The sequence below is a fragment of the Thunnus thynnus genome, chromosome 14 (assembly GCF_963924715.1).
Source record: "Thunnus thynnus chromosome 14, fThuThy2.1, whole genome shotgun sequence".
Classification (NCBI taxonomy): Eukaryota; Metazoa; Chordata; class Actinopteri; order Scombriformes; family Scombridae; genus Thunnus; species Thunnus thynnus.
In genome coordinates this window covers 9,218,107-9,232,078 of record NC_089530.1, presented here as the reverse complement: position 1 = coordinate 9,232,078, position 13,972 = coordinate 9,218,107, and the positions used below count along the sequence as shown (strand labels likewise).

The 13,972-nt window shown below is 40.9% G+C and overlaps 1 protein-coding gene across 7 annotated transcripts in view; it reads right to left on the bottom strand.

Moving 5' to 3' along the window:
- The window catches only part of sipa1l2 (signal induced proliferation associated 1 like 2), an 87,122-nt gene that overhangs the window by 20,751 nt on the left and 52,399 nt on the right, over nucleotides 1–13,972 (bottom strand). For 6 of the 7 annotated variants that reach the window (XM_067609666.1, XM_067609661.1, XM_067609665.1 and 3 more), the window contains exons 9-10: nucleotides 10,835–11,109; nucleotides 2,099–2,392 (exon numbers count right to left, since the gene is read on the bottom strand). In XM_067609666.1, the coding sequence (XP_067465767.1) occupies nucleotides 2,099–2,392; nucleotides 10,835–11,109 (569 nt within the window). The remainder of the gene's footprint in view (nucleotides 1–2,098; nucleotides 2,393–10,834; nucleotides 11,110–13,972) is intronic. The other variant, XM_067609662.1, reaches the window with a different exon arrangement.

Sequence of the window (13,972 nt, the reverse complement as noted above, 5' to 3'; positions counted from 1 at the left end):
TTTTGGCTTACGTTTGTTTATATAATGAGTTAGGGATTGTGTCTACAATCGGAGATTAGATATGTGCAGATACATTTCATAAAAATAATACTTAATTCAAAAATCACAATATAAATGTTCATTTGGAAGGTGACACAGTCTTAGGATCAACCTTTCTGCTTTGTCATCAGGTTTCGTATGTCTAGACCTCCATGAGAAACTCACTAAACTGTCAGTAACTCAATCGCAGCACACATCATTGAACGCTTTGGCCAGATCGCTACGTTTCCTCCCCGGCTGAAGTGTTAGTCTCCTCAGCCGGGTCCAGGCGCTTTAATGTGAAACAGCAGCAGCTGCGTTTCGTTCTCCTGCTCTTCCTCCCTTGACATAACCTAAAGTTCAGGGGGGATATTGGACGTCATTTTTCTCTCTGCGCTGCAATAACATTTGAGGCTACTGAGATTAGTGGTTGGTCTCAGTTGGCTGCATAGTAGGTGTCATATTTTACAGTGCAAAGTCTGGATCGTATACTGAATATATGGATGGGATGATGTTTTATCTAAGCTCCCAGATTAATGTGTTTCCTATAGGCAATGCAGATGTTCAGTTTCTCCTCTGTATGTCCACAAAACATAAAAAATTAAAAACAAGCGGCTGCTTGTTGTAAGATGTAACATACATACAGTATGTATATATCTATATAACATCTGTAAGGTAAATGCTAGACGAGAATAAAAAACATACATCAACGAATTTCTATGTTGATTTATTTTTCTAGTACATGTTACTGTATGATATTCTCCTTGTCTCCCTCCCTTCCTCTTCAGTCTGTGACTCCTTCATACCCCTCCTCTACTCCCACTCCCTCTAGGGCGCTACACATCGTGGTCCGGGGAAGAGCACTCTCTTTGTTTCTGCAGTAATTGGATGAGATGAGCTGAGCCGTGTCAGTGTCCCCATCACCTCCTCCTCGGCAGGGTGCAGGAAGAGGGAGGGAGCGGGGAGTAGGAGGGATACGGGGAGAGAAAGAAAGGAGCGAGGGAGAATGGAGGGCTCTCACTGCCAGGGACTCTGATTAGGCAGGGAGGGCGGCCATTATCCCGGTATAGTCAGAACAGGCAACACCAGGGGGGGTCGGTGTGACACACTGGAAAGGTTATCATGACTGTAGGGGTTTCATTAGAACGAACAAATCATTACTTTACATGGCTCGATGGAGATGTCCAAAAGAGACACAGTCTAGGACAGCAACAAAGTCTGAGCGTGGCCTTATCATCCAAAGGGAGATGAAAGGGAAACCGTGAATTCATTGGACTAAAATGTTCAATTTGTATGTATGCAAATAACTCAACACAATGGCAGCCACTTAAAATGTTACAGTGGCTTTTTTCTAAATGAGAAAGGCTGACAGTTCAAAGATTTCATCTCAAAGGATTGGATCTTTTGAACGTCATGACGTTTGATCGCAAGTGTTGCTGCAGCTTTCTGAAAAAGCCTCATTGAAAGATTGACTCCCAAAAATATCTGTAAGTGTCTTTTTTGTTTGTTTCATTAGTTTTTGCATAAATGTATGTTCCTGTGATTTTATCATGATATAATTTTTTTACTGTCACAAAGGCAAAAGGGTCAATTTTAGTAGTTGTTATGTAAAACTCATTATAGCTTTAATTTCCATTAAATTTTTTGTACTATATGTTGTAAAAGCTTCCTGTTTTGGCTGAACCATTGGCTTTAATGAGACAGGACTGCACATGCGAATATTTCTAGCTATTGGTCAAACGATTTATTTTGGAAATTATATTCATAAAAATCTAAGGCATATTAACCCAGACGTAGTGTTTGTTTACAGACAATTGAGGTCTAGTTTCTCGTTAGCCTAGTCTTTTACAATCTACCATTTCTAATACAACTTTGCTGGTAACAACTGTCAACTTGTCATTCATAATTGTGCATCGCCTTCAGCTAAATTACAAGTCTCCAGAATTTTTTTTTAACCTATCTGGAAGTGAGTGTGAGTTAATAAGCCTGGCAGATTTAGTGAAGCTTAATCAAATGTTCAGTTCTGGACAGAAGCAAATAAGAGAAGAAGAGCAGTAGAGACAGGAGATGAAGAGTGTACCTGGACCCATCTGGCAACTTCCTATCAAAGGATGTGCTTCGTGGGATGGCTGCCTGGTGCTGCTGAAGGATCTGCTGGCACTGCAGGCGATCAGGGCCCTGTGTGGGTGAGCTTCGGGATAAAGGTGGTCCAGTAGCTGTGGGCACCCGATGCCAAGTGGTATTTCTCCTGAAGGGTGTCTTGTACTCGCAGGGTGTACCCTCGCTGTCGAGTTTGTACTCCACCATGGGTATGCGATAGAGCTCAGAGCAGCCCCTGAGAGGACAGGAAGAAGGTTGAAGGTCAGTCATGAGCCTGTAACAGAATAGCAGGGAAAATAGTAACAACGTTAACTGCTGGTATTGTTTACATTGCTTGTACCAAAAACCTCAGCTAACCTTTTCAAGCAGTATTAACTGTTTTTATTTAACTGCTTGGTGTGCAAGCTGTTAACACAACACTGACATATCATTATCTTATAAAGTTGTTATGGATAATGTGTTAGCATATCCAGCAGAAACAGAACAACATTAGAATTCATTTGAAGTATGTTTCTGGCCAACATTCACTCACTTTAGCTCTGTTTATGCTCTCTGCTAACTCCTTAAGGAAACATGTGGCCCTTAACCAGCCAAATGCTCCACTATGTTCACCAACTAGCTAACTGCTAATGGCACACTGTTAACTTTACAGTGTGTTGTTTGGTGCTACTGAGCAGGTAGTGTACAGCGTGCTTAACTGAGCTTTTTTGGTGGTTTGCTGCTGGAAATGGGGTAGATAAGAGCAGTGAGATTGAACCAAAACAACAAGCCAAAAAATGCTAAAAAAAAACTCTGTGGAGTTGGGGTGAAATGCAGAGTTGGGTGATAAATCTTTGTAGGTTTGTTACTAGTGACGCCTTTCACATTACACATAGTCATTTTTTCCATCATTAATATAAAATTATTGGTTAGTGCAGCTTTAATCTGATGAAAATCTTACAATCTTAAGTAACTAGTTACTATGGAGATAATCGTGGACAAAAAATAATTTTAGTGCAACAGATTCCATAATTCTACATCATAATAAAATAACTCATAAGAATAAGAAAAATGTACTAACTTAAGTTACATTTATTATTAGTTCTAATTATTGCATCATCCAATAAACTAATATTACAATGCTCTAATGTTATTGGCAACACAATAACAATATCTGTTTACATTCCAGTGCATGCTTTATTACATATTAGCTCAGATCACATCTGTTCCTGTGTATTACCAGACAAGTGCAACATTTTCAGTCGTTACAGTGCTTCACTGACCATGAGGTCCTGGACAAAAATTAGGGGGAGGGGCAGGGTTTGTTGTTTGTGTTACCATGACAATACCAAAACACACTAATGCAGTTATAAATATCTAGCCAGAGGCAGACATCTAGATATTGCGTGTCCATGTACAGACACACACATGCCTGCACATGGACACACATGAACACACACACACACACACATACACACATAAGGTGCATCTCAATTCCCTTAAATTGTATCCACATTTCCCTCACTTGAATCTTAATCCCTCTCACTGAGGATGCATTAAGAGAAGAAAACGTCATCATCAGAAACGGACAGCAGCAGATGATCAGCTGTCGGTCGGCTTTAACAGCTGGAGCAACTTTGGACAGAGTTTGTGTCTGCACACATGTGCACTGTCCTAATACTAATAAAGGTGCATAGTTATCACTGCCAGAGCAGCCGTTTTCTCTCTGTAGCCTGTTACCTGTTCAACAAACACCTTGTGCATGAATTAAAACCTGCAATGTGTATTTATACTGTGTACTGTGTCCTCCTCAGAGGCACATGAACCATTTCTACTGGCAGAATGCATTTGTATTATTTATTAATTATTTGCATTTATTGATATCCTGGTTGTGAATTCATTATTTAATAACTCAGAATGTAATTAAGGTGTCTTTTGAATAGTGGAGATTATTTAATAGGCTAAATTTTTCAGGGAAAATAGAAATGATGTAACTCACATCAAACCCAACGCTCAGGAATTTTTAGCCTCACATATGACTGAATGACATATGAATGGAAATAACGATAAATGATGTAAAATATGAATGTGTTGAAATGTGTGACTCTTTCTTACTTTAAGTTTATCCATAATAAGAGTTAATGGGGGAAATAATAGATCATGAAAAGAAAATGTTTCTGATAAATGAAGAAAGTTGTTTTGTTGATCAGACCGACAATTAACACAGATGTTTAACTAGATGGTGAATCAGAAAACAAATAAAAAATAAAACTTGGGAGTGATACACTTGAGTTGAATCTGTAATCTGTCTCCACTCAAAGATGTTGTTATGTATCAGATCAGTCCAATCAGCTGCAGTGTCCAATCAATAACTGATATCCAGTAAGGGGGCGTGTTGGCCGGCAAAAGACTTCCATGAAGGTTGTTCTTGTGTATCCTCGCTCATGGCTCCTCAGAGATCCCTCCTCACTTCTCAATCCTCCCTCCTCAGAGCAGAAATAAGAGCTTTGGGACAGCCTTCAAGCGAGGATCAAGGAGTGAGGAAAGATCAAATAAGGGAATTGAGATGCACCTAAAGACTCTCACTTATACACACTTGCATGTGCACACAGAGGGCTTACAGGCACATCAGATATTTTAAAAACAGTGCAAAACACTTTGCGTTTGTTAATGGAGCCGAAAATCTCAGTTTGCCACTCAATCATATATTCTACACAGGAGGCTTTTGCTATGTCCATCTCCATCCCATTACTGTTAACAACACTGAAGATCTCAGGGATGGACAAGGCTTGTGATGCCATTTCATGCAACATTAATCTCTGGGCTTGGGCAAAGGCTTGGTGTGTATGTTTGGAAGGGGGGTAGGAGGGGGTTTACAGGGTGGTGGGTCAGGGTTAAAGAGCCTGGGTGCTCTGCTAGCTCTCCAAAAGCATCTCGAGCATGACCTTAATGATTACACTGCCCTCCCCCTCCCCCTCCAAAGTCCATTTTCCAGAATCCACTGGGGGGTGGAATTCTGTGTATACTTTGCTGCGGTCATACATGTACACACAGTGAAGCTTGAGGAGGGTGCACTGGCTGATTGCAACTGCTGCGGTGGAGGGGGCGAGTAATCCCTCTCAGAGATACCCTTTCATCAAACTGGGCCATGGGTGGCGGGGCTGTTTACAGCTGGCCTCCCACTGGAGCTGCGGGTGTTATAAGATCTAACTAGAAGACCATCCTTCGCTTCCTCCTTCTCCACCGTGTTGCCCATCTCACACATCTGGTCAATATCAGCATCAAAGCTGGCCTCATCCATGATGAAGGACTGTCAATGGCATGCGTTACATCCTCCACATCTTACAGTTCACATGATTTATTTACTATGTGTATGTAGCATGCATCGCTGGTTTGAAATATGGGACAGTGAGCATAATGAGCAACATTACAGCATCAGAGATCAGTGATGTCCATAAGCAGAAAATGTCTATCTCATGGGTGACGCACATGAGACAAGCCGTGATATTTTATGCATGTCTGACCCTGAAAAAAAGATTATTCTTTCATTTCCTTGTGTAACCTGAGGTCTTTCAATTGCTTTTTGTTCGTGTCAGAAGAAGAGGATGCTAACAAGAATGTTAAATCCTTGAGACTGTTGGTCAATCGGTCTTTTAACGGGGCTGCTAACCCACTCATTACCTTGATTAACTGTGTGTGTGTGGTCATGCCAGGTTGCCACACATCATTACTCCCTGAGTAGGCTAAACCTATCTAACAGCTTGTCAACAGGAAAGGTCTCGGCTGCTGTCTCTCGCTGTGCTTTCTGCACTAGAGTGACCAAGAACTGACAAGGTAAATTTCACTTATGATCCTAATATTCTCCCTCAGCACCCTGCAAGCTCGGCTGGAGGTGGAAATACCCATCATTTTGGCCTGATGTATGAGGAATGTGCTTCTTGTTTGTAATGTATAGGGGGGACTCAGTCTCCATGTGTATAAATCATGGAGAAATAGCAGGAAACTGGTGTTTGGTCGACTGTTAAACCTGAGCTGGAGGCTGTAAAGACACATCCAGCCATAAGGAGAGGAACTGGCGAGGAATTACATACCCTCTGCTTCCTCCTGATTCCACTAAGAACTGCTGCTGCACTCTTCCAGCTAAATGTTAGAGGCAATAAATTACACCACAATGGTCTATTGGTCTATTGGTTGGCATGCAGAGAAAGAAAACATCTACAACTTAAAACTAACATCCAGTCAACTAAAATAGAGCTATATCTGACTTATTGGAGGAAATAATTTGACAACACAATTGCAACAAGTTGACATGACATTACTAAAATAACATCAGTGTTCATTTTGAGAAAAATAAGGAGCTCAGCTCAGTTCGTGGCCTGTTGGAGTTGAACAATTGGCTCCTTCAGCTATTGGCTCTTAACAAATTACAATAGATCAGTGTGACAACAGGACCTTAGACCTCAGTCAGAGAACTGTCACTCTAATGACATGGCCAGCAACTGAAGGACGTGCTAATCCATTCCCACAGTCAGAGTCCATGTCACAGCAAAGAGCCACAGAGGTTGTGACCTCCACCAGCCCTTTGGAAACCATTGTCAAGAGGTTCATTAAATAAGGTGTGCTGAAAGGTGTAGAGGTTTGCCAAAAAAAGAAGTTTCAATGATTTCTTTGCAAACTGATCTTAATGAAAGAATGGCTCCTGTGAAGAAAGAGAGGGGATTAAGCAGAGCAATTTGTGATGCAGGTTTTCTGAGTTTTGGTTTAGCTGTGCTCTCTTTCACTGGGTGTCGGCATGGGAAGTGAGAAATCCGGCTTAACTTCAGTCCAGATGAAAATCCATGATGACAAGTCTGATGACACTTCAAAGGAAAGGTCACAAGTGGCCATCTGAATGTCGCAGGCAATACTCATTATCGGCAGGGGTTTTGAGCAGGTTGAACCCACTTAAATTCAGGTTACCCACCATTTAAAACATAAATCTTTGCGATCAAAAACCTATAATGTGCAATATGTAATAATAAAAAGCATATATGGCTGATATTCTTAAAACAAAGCTGCTTTCTGTTTCTTTTACTGTTTGTATGTCTTGTGTCCATATTGTACTGATCTATTTGTTTACTCTTACATCTCTGATGACCATATACCAAAACACAGGCTAAACATACAATCACTGCCATGTTCTGTACATTGCATTCCTGTTTCAAAGAGCTAATCTTTTTCATCTTTTTCTCATTAGTTTGATCCAAGGCTAACATGTTGAACTTGTTTAAAGCTTTTCAGAGTGATGATGGAAAAGCCTCTGGTATTGCACTGGGCTAAAACCACATCCTGCCTCCAGTGTAAATAAATACAGTACTAGGTAAGGCTAATATTAGAGCCATATCTCCTCTGGCTTCAGACTGAGCAGGGTAAAGCCGTTTAAGACATAAACAGCTTTAGGAGCTCTGCCACAAAACTGTGCTCCACAGGGGTCTAAATGTTTCTTTTTCTTTAAAAGAAATTCAATCAACATTAGTTTAGCAGCCAGATGACCCCATCAATCCTCCTTGAATTGTGAGAAATCACAATGTTAAAGGGGACCTATTATGCCATTTCCAACTTTATATTTTTATTTTTGGACTCCACAAGAGTAGCTTTGCATGATTCATAGTTCAAAAATTCCTTATTTATCTTATACTGGCCCTCTATGCAGCCCCTCAGTTCAGCCTCTGTCTTACCTCCTGTCTCTTTAATGCCCCCCTCCCGATGAGCACACTCTGTTCTGATTGGCCAGCTCTCTAGAGGCCTGCTGAGGGGCAGCCGTATCAGAGTCGTCTTAAATTACTGCCAATGAAAACCCAACATTTCCTGCTTTACTGCTTCATATTAAAAGCTTTTCAATGACTAAATAATGGGATACTTTTATGTGAAGAATTTACAGGAAAATAAATGTGCTCCTCACAGAATTAGCGGAGCTTCGTTAGCAGTGCTAAAAACAAGTCAACACGACAACATATGGAGATATTTGAATCTCTTTGTTCAGTGGATCAGTTAGAAATAATGCAGGGAGGAATAGTACAAGCAGAAACAGCCACAGTGATGATGATGTTTGATGAAGAGCTGCAGACAAACAGCACACCTCCAATAAGTAAACTACTTATTTTACCTTGCCATGCTGTGTAATGGAAATACACTCATAGTGTGCCAGCTCGAGTCATGGCTCAGTGTGACTATGCCCAAAACAATGGAAAAACACCATAATGTTAGCAGAGTGGAGCAGTGAACTTGCACTGTGCGTGGAGCAGATGACCATATAAAGAAATCCGTCACGAGCCAAAGTTGGCTTGTGCTGAAAGAAAAAACTATTGGAAACCGAGCGTTCAGAGCAGTCTGAAGCTGGTGCTGTTTTCTCAGGGATTACTTCTACATACGTTTACCTCATTATTTGACACTTTAGCCAATATATATTTAATATAAACATCCGACAATGTAACATTATATACTGACTGAAAATAAGGAAAAGCATAATAGGTCCCCTTTAAGAAGACTCAATGATTTTCTGACACTATAAAAACAGTAACAAGGAAACTTGCTCCATCTAGCCTCAATATGTGCTTATGAAAACATTTTTTCTTGTCATAGTAGCAGTGTGGAGCCAGGGTACATTGTCTGGAGGTCATGAGACACTTGTCCATTGTTGTTAGACTAACCCCCATCTCTCTGGCCACGGGGGACTGACTGGGGCCTTCAAGCCCCTGCTGAATTCCTTTCCTTTGAGATAATAGTGGAGAAACTGGAGCACTCATTGTTGACTGCAACACTTTAGCGACTCAAAGACGCAGCAGCGAAAAGAGTCGAGGGCCCTCGAGATTCTTCACCTGACCTATCACCTCTTGATTTGTTGGAGCCTTGGGAGAAAATTCACAGGAGCCTTTTGGTTCTCATGAGGTGACGATGAAAAATTGTGCTTCAGTAAGAAGGGGAAATCTCCCAGTAGAGCTAAACAGCACTGACCAGTATGGTCTTCCACTGTAATACCTACTAATCTGCCAGATGCATCTGTTAACAAACTCCATATATGGGTCAAGCTCAGTCCAGTACACATCATACCATCCATTATGGACACACAGCATGTTTTAATGCATGCTTTTGGGCACACTGCTATGTAGCTTGGTGTATATTTCTAAAACCATGTCTTAAGTACCTTCACAGGCTTCAGTGGTGTCACACAAACCAAGCCAGATGTCTTACACTGGCACAGAGTCCACGCCAAACACTTCATTTACCAAATCCTCCATCCTGTAACCGCAGCTCCGGGGAGCTGGACACGAGTTTGTCGACACAGAACCAGTTTTGGAAGATATTTGTTTTGTCTGCTTTCTGCTTCCCTGAACTGCGATTATGATTGTATCATCATGTATCATCACAGATCGTGGTAAGAGGATTAGACGTCGGTTCTGCCAGAGAGGCTGCTGTGTTGGATTCACAGACGCGGCATCTTAGCCTACCATCTGGAGGAGCAAATATGTTGCTCCTTTGTTGCCAGACCAGAACGCAAAGTTGAAACGCAGTTAAACATGCCTACTATGCAGTCTTTGACATAATGCCACACTTAAACACACATCTGTTTAACATAGTATTCATTCAGAAGAGGCTGCCATCAATATAAAGTTCCAAAAATATACATTAGACGTAATCTAAGATTCCTCACCCACCAGTGTTTAACTAAAATTCTTTAGCTTTTGTTGATCTGTTAAATTCACTGGGTTAACAAACATGCACACAGAATAAATGCAAACTGTGATTTGTTGATCCCCGGGTTTTTAATTGTAATGATGAGCTAACAACATTAGCATTATCTGCAACATCACAAACAGAAAATTGGATTAAGTGAAGGTGTTCTCACTGCACACTGTTAAATCATTCTGCTGTGGTGACGGAAATTGCTGGTATACAAATCTGTCAGCCTGAAGCACAAGCACAACAAAGATGTTGAAAATCTGAGTGTGAAAGACTGATGGATAGGATTTCACAGGACTGCCTGTCTCTCACAGACAAAACAAGCAGATGTGCTTTCGGAGCAAGCATTTTACACAGACCTTCATCTCTTCACATCACAAAAGATCGTTTGAAATATGCTTCTTTCTTTTTATCACGGGAATGATGGGAGTCTCCCCATGGGTGTGTGTCCTAAAAAGCCAAACACTCCCATCCTAATTGCTGAATAGAAGATGGGGTGAGGTTAGAAAAAAGCAATCCGCAAATGTGAGCTATCAGACAATGGCAGCGAGAGTTGAGCCATTAATCAAAATGCTCCTCTCATTATCATTAGTGAGAAACGCTGACTGTCCGTGTCTGCATGACTCTACAGCCCTGCTGGAGCTTTCTCTCCCAACAAAGCCACATCAATACAAAAAGAGCCTCATCTCCAGAGAAATCAGCGGAGAACAACATCATCCCTGTGCAACAAAAACAGTGTGTAAGCATTTCTCCATGCTAATCATCTAAAATATGAGAGCAAATGTCAAGCTAATTTAGCCCAGCTGCAAAGAAAAATGAGAAAAAAAACCCTTTCTGTTATGACTTCATACATTTGAGAGGAGCACCTACTTCTCTGTCTCACTAACCACAGGACAACAGCCAAAATTCAGAGACAATAGAAAGTCTGCTTCTGTTTTGTAAGCATCTTCTGTTTGTGGTCTTGTTACAAAGTGTTAATATTCAGATAAAAACAAGAAAACAAAGGTAAGTTAGTTACCTTCGAGGGGTGCCGTCCTCATAAGGCTGGATTATAACCACTTTGACAGAGACAGAGGTGCGCAGTAGGTCGATCATCTGCTCGTGTGTGAGTGTAGCGACGGCAACCTTGCAGATCTCCACCAGCCGGCTGCCCTGCCTCAGCCCTGCTTTCCAGGCGAAGCCAAAGGGCTCCACATCCGCCACGATACCCTCAAAGTTGACGTGGAAACCGAGCTGGCCAAGGCCATTCCGACGTAAAGTCATCTCTGACGTTTCACAGCCTCTGGTGGTGATCTGGAACCAGAGTCAAAACCATTTTGATTATTATCTGCAATACACGTACATCACTCTTCTCTTGATTGCAGTGATCCAGTGACATGAAGACAGCAGGATTTTACAAACAATTTAGTAGAAAAAAAAGTGTAACACATGAAATGGACAACAGACGATATGCAATCACACAGTGAAAACGGAAAGAAAGCAGAAGATGGACAGAAAAAAGACCAGAAGCTGAGTGATCTTAATATCTCTTAATAAGAGCTTTCTAAATGGTATATTCCAACAGTAGCCTTCAACAAAGTACAGTGGCATCTTTTCTAATAGATCTGTGTGAGTTGTCTAGACAACACACACACACATACACAAAATACTATTTGATCATGTGAAGCAGAGTAAAAATCCTGTCCTTCAGCAGAATTGTACGAGCGTGTTTGTTTGGCTAATTCAAAGAACCTTTCAAAATGGAAGTTAATAAGAGGGTACATCACAGAGCAACTGATTCAACCTAAGAACTGCACAGAGACAGCTAAAAAAGACCCATCTCTATGGACACACACAATATAGTAGTGGGTGCAGCACTGGCAATTTGGATCGTATTTGGCCCCTGAGAAATGGACTGGTCCATAGAGCTGAATCAATTTAACTGAGCTCACTTCTAAGAAAGACACACACATAATCTGCATCAACTAACAGCTGATCTCATCCACCACTTTCTCACAGTGCTGCAGACTTAAGAGTTCATCCACGAGTTGAGGAGTCCAAGAGTTATGCATGCTGATACTTGCTGGACAGTCGGTGCTTCTCAAATTGCATGCTTGGATGAAAATTAAAGTTGGTTCTTGTCCAATCATGCACATGCATGCAAATTAAGTTGCTCACTTTGCTCAGCAGTGGCTTTCCCTAATCCTTTGCTTTAATGCAATTCAGGTTCAAATGAAGTTCGGGCGACCCTTTTTAGTTCAGCAGCGAGATGCAAGTGAAACACACAACAATGAGAGATGAGAACATGCAACTGTAGCCTATCTATGTTCACCTTGATGGCATAAAGTGACTGAGCTTACACTTCTGACTACACTGCAGTGGGAGCACTGAGTTACTGGCAAGTTTTTTGGTGGCAACCACTGAAAAAACTCACACTGCATCCAATGAGCTTTAATCACCCATCAGATTAGTCTTGGTTCAGTTGTGGGTGACTGCCTCTATTTGCGTCAGAGTGGCAGCTGGCTTCAGGGACACATTAACTCAGACTATGGCCTGTCAACACTCCACCAGATTCTCACACTGGCAGAAATCCTACCCTGCTGTGTGAGATGGGACCCGAGAAAACTATGATGGACCATAATGCATTCACCGTGTCCTCACAGTGAGACAGGGAGTTAGGATGGCATGTTAGTGGGTTAGTTAAAAAACTAAGAGGAAACTTTAAAACTTTATGACTTCACTACATGTATCATTGTGTCACAGACTCACCCTCAATCTGCCATTAATACAGGCTCGAAGATTCAGTCTTCAAAAAGAGATAAAACTAGAGGAGCACTTTGGTGAGATGACCCACAAACTTAACAATCATTCTGCATAAACCATCAAGGGCAAGAGAAATGGGAAAAGTGAAGCCTAAAAGCTCACTGGGGGAGAAGTCTGGAAGTAAATGGTCTGTGTATGAGGAAGACATTGGCCTGGGTATTAGGGACCATGAATCAAACCGCCCTTTATCAGAAATTCATTAGGCCTAAATAATAGCTTTCTAAATGCCTTCATCAGGGCCTTTTATTCAGTCCATCCAGAAAATTAATGTTCCCAGGTTCTCCTCCAAATGGCCCAAATACATAACGGCCAAATCTAATAGGACACTCATTACCTCTTAGGAGGGATTTGTAGTCTGTTCAGTTATTTTGTTACGAAAGGTGACATGAAGTTCTGGCAGCATGAATGTGTGTGCTGTGCATGTTTCCACGCAGAGCCTAATCATGGGCTCTGATGACTGGTGACATTAAACTACAACGCTGCCCTAAAGAAGCAAACAGCATCAGCATCAAATCTGTTGTCAAGCAGTGACTCAAGTAGATTTGACATTGATGACCTCGTCTGTGGTAGTATGACTCACAGACTTGTCATTCCACTTAACTTCACAGAACAGAAGCACAGACTGGTGAGTCCAAGGGACGCTCATTGCCTCTGGGCTATGTTTGTGATTATCGCAGGAATCATTAGGAATATCTGGGACAGTGGCACCTAATGTGATAAAGCATCAGTTTACTTAACAGGGAAAAAATAAAGCAAATTAAATCAGAATTTACCTAAAAATGGTACTGATTTATGCAGAAATGATAAGTCGTTAAATAAATTGGTTGATTGACAGAAAATGTATCAATTCTATCTATTGAATTGCCAAACTTACAATACTTAACACTGATTGAGAATTTACAGCTTTTCTGTGTAACTTTATAACTTTGTAAATTGAATATTGTTGAATTTTGGATGATTGGTTGGACAAAACAAGCAACTTGGGCATTTTTACTATCTTACATAACAGCGTATACATTAACCAAAATTGATTAATTGGAAATGAAAATACTGTAACTGGTGATTGAGGCTTACAAACTTAGGGCAGCAACTAATGGTTATTTTCATTATTAATTAATCTGCCAATCATCTTGGTTTACTGATTAATTGTTTTGCCTATAAATGTCAAAAAATAGTGAAAAAAGCCTGTTATAATTTACCAGCTGAATTAGAATTCCTTGTTTTATCCAACCAACAGTCCAAAACCCAAATATATTCAGTTTACTATAATATAGCATCAAATTATTTCACTGAGAAGCTGAAATCAGTTAATTAATTTCAACTCTTCTGTATAATACTTGGTTGTTGATATGAA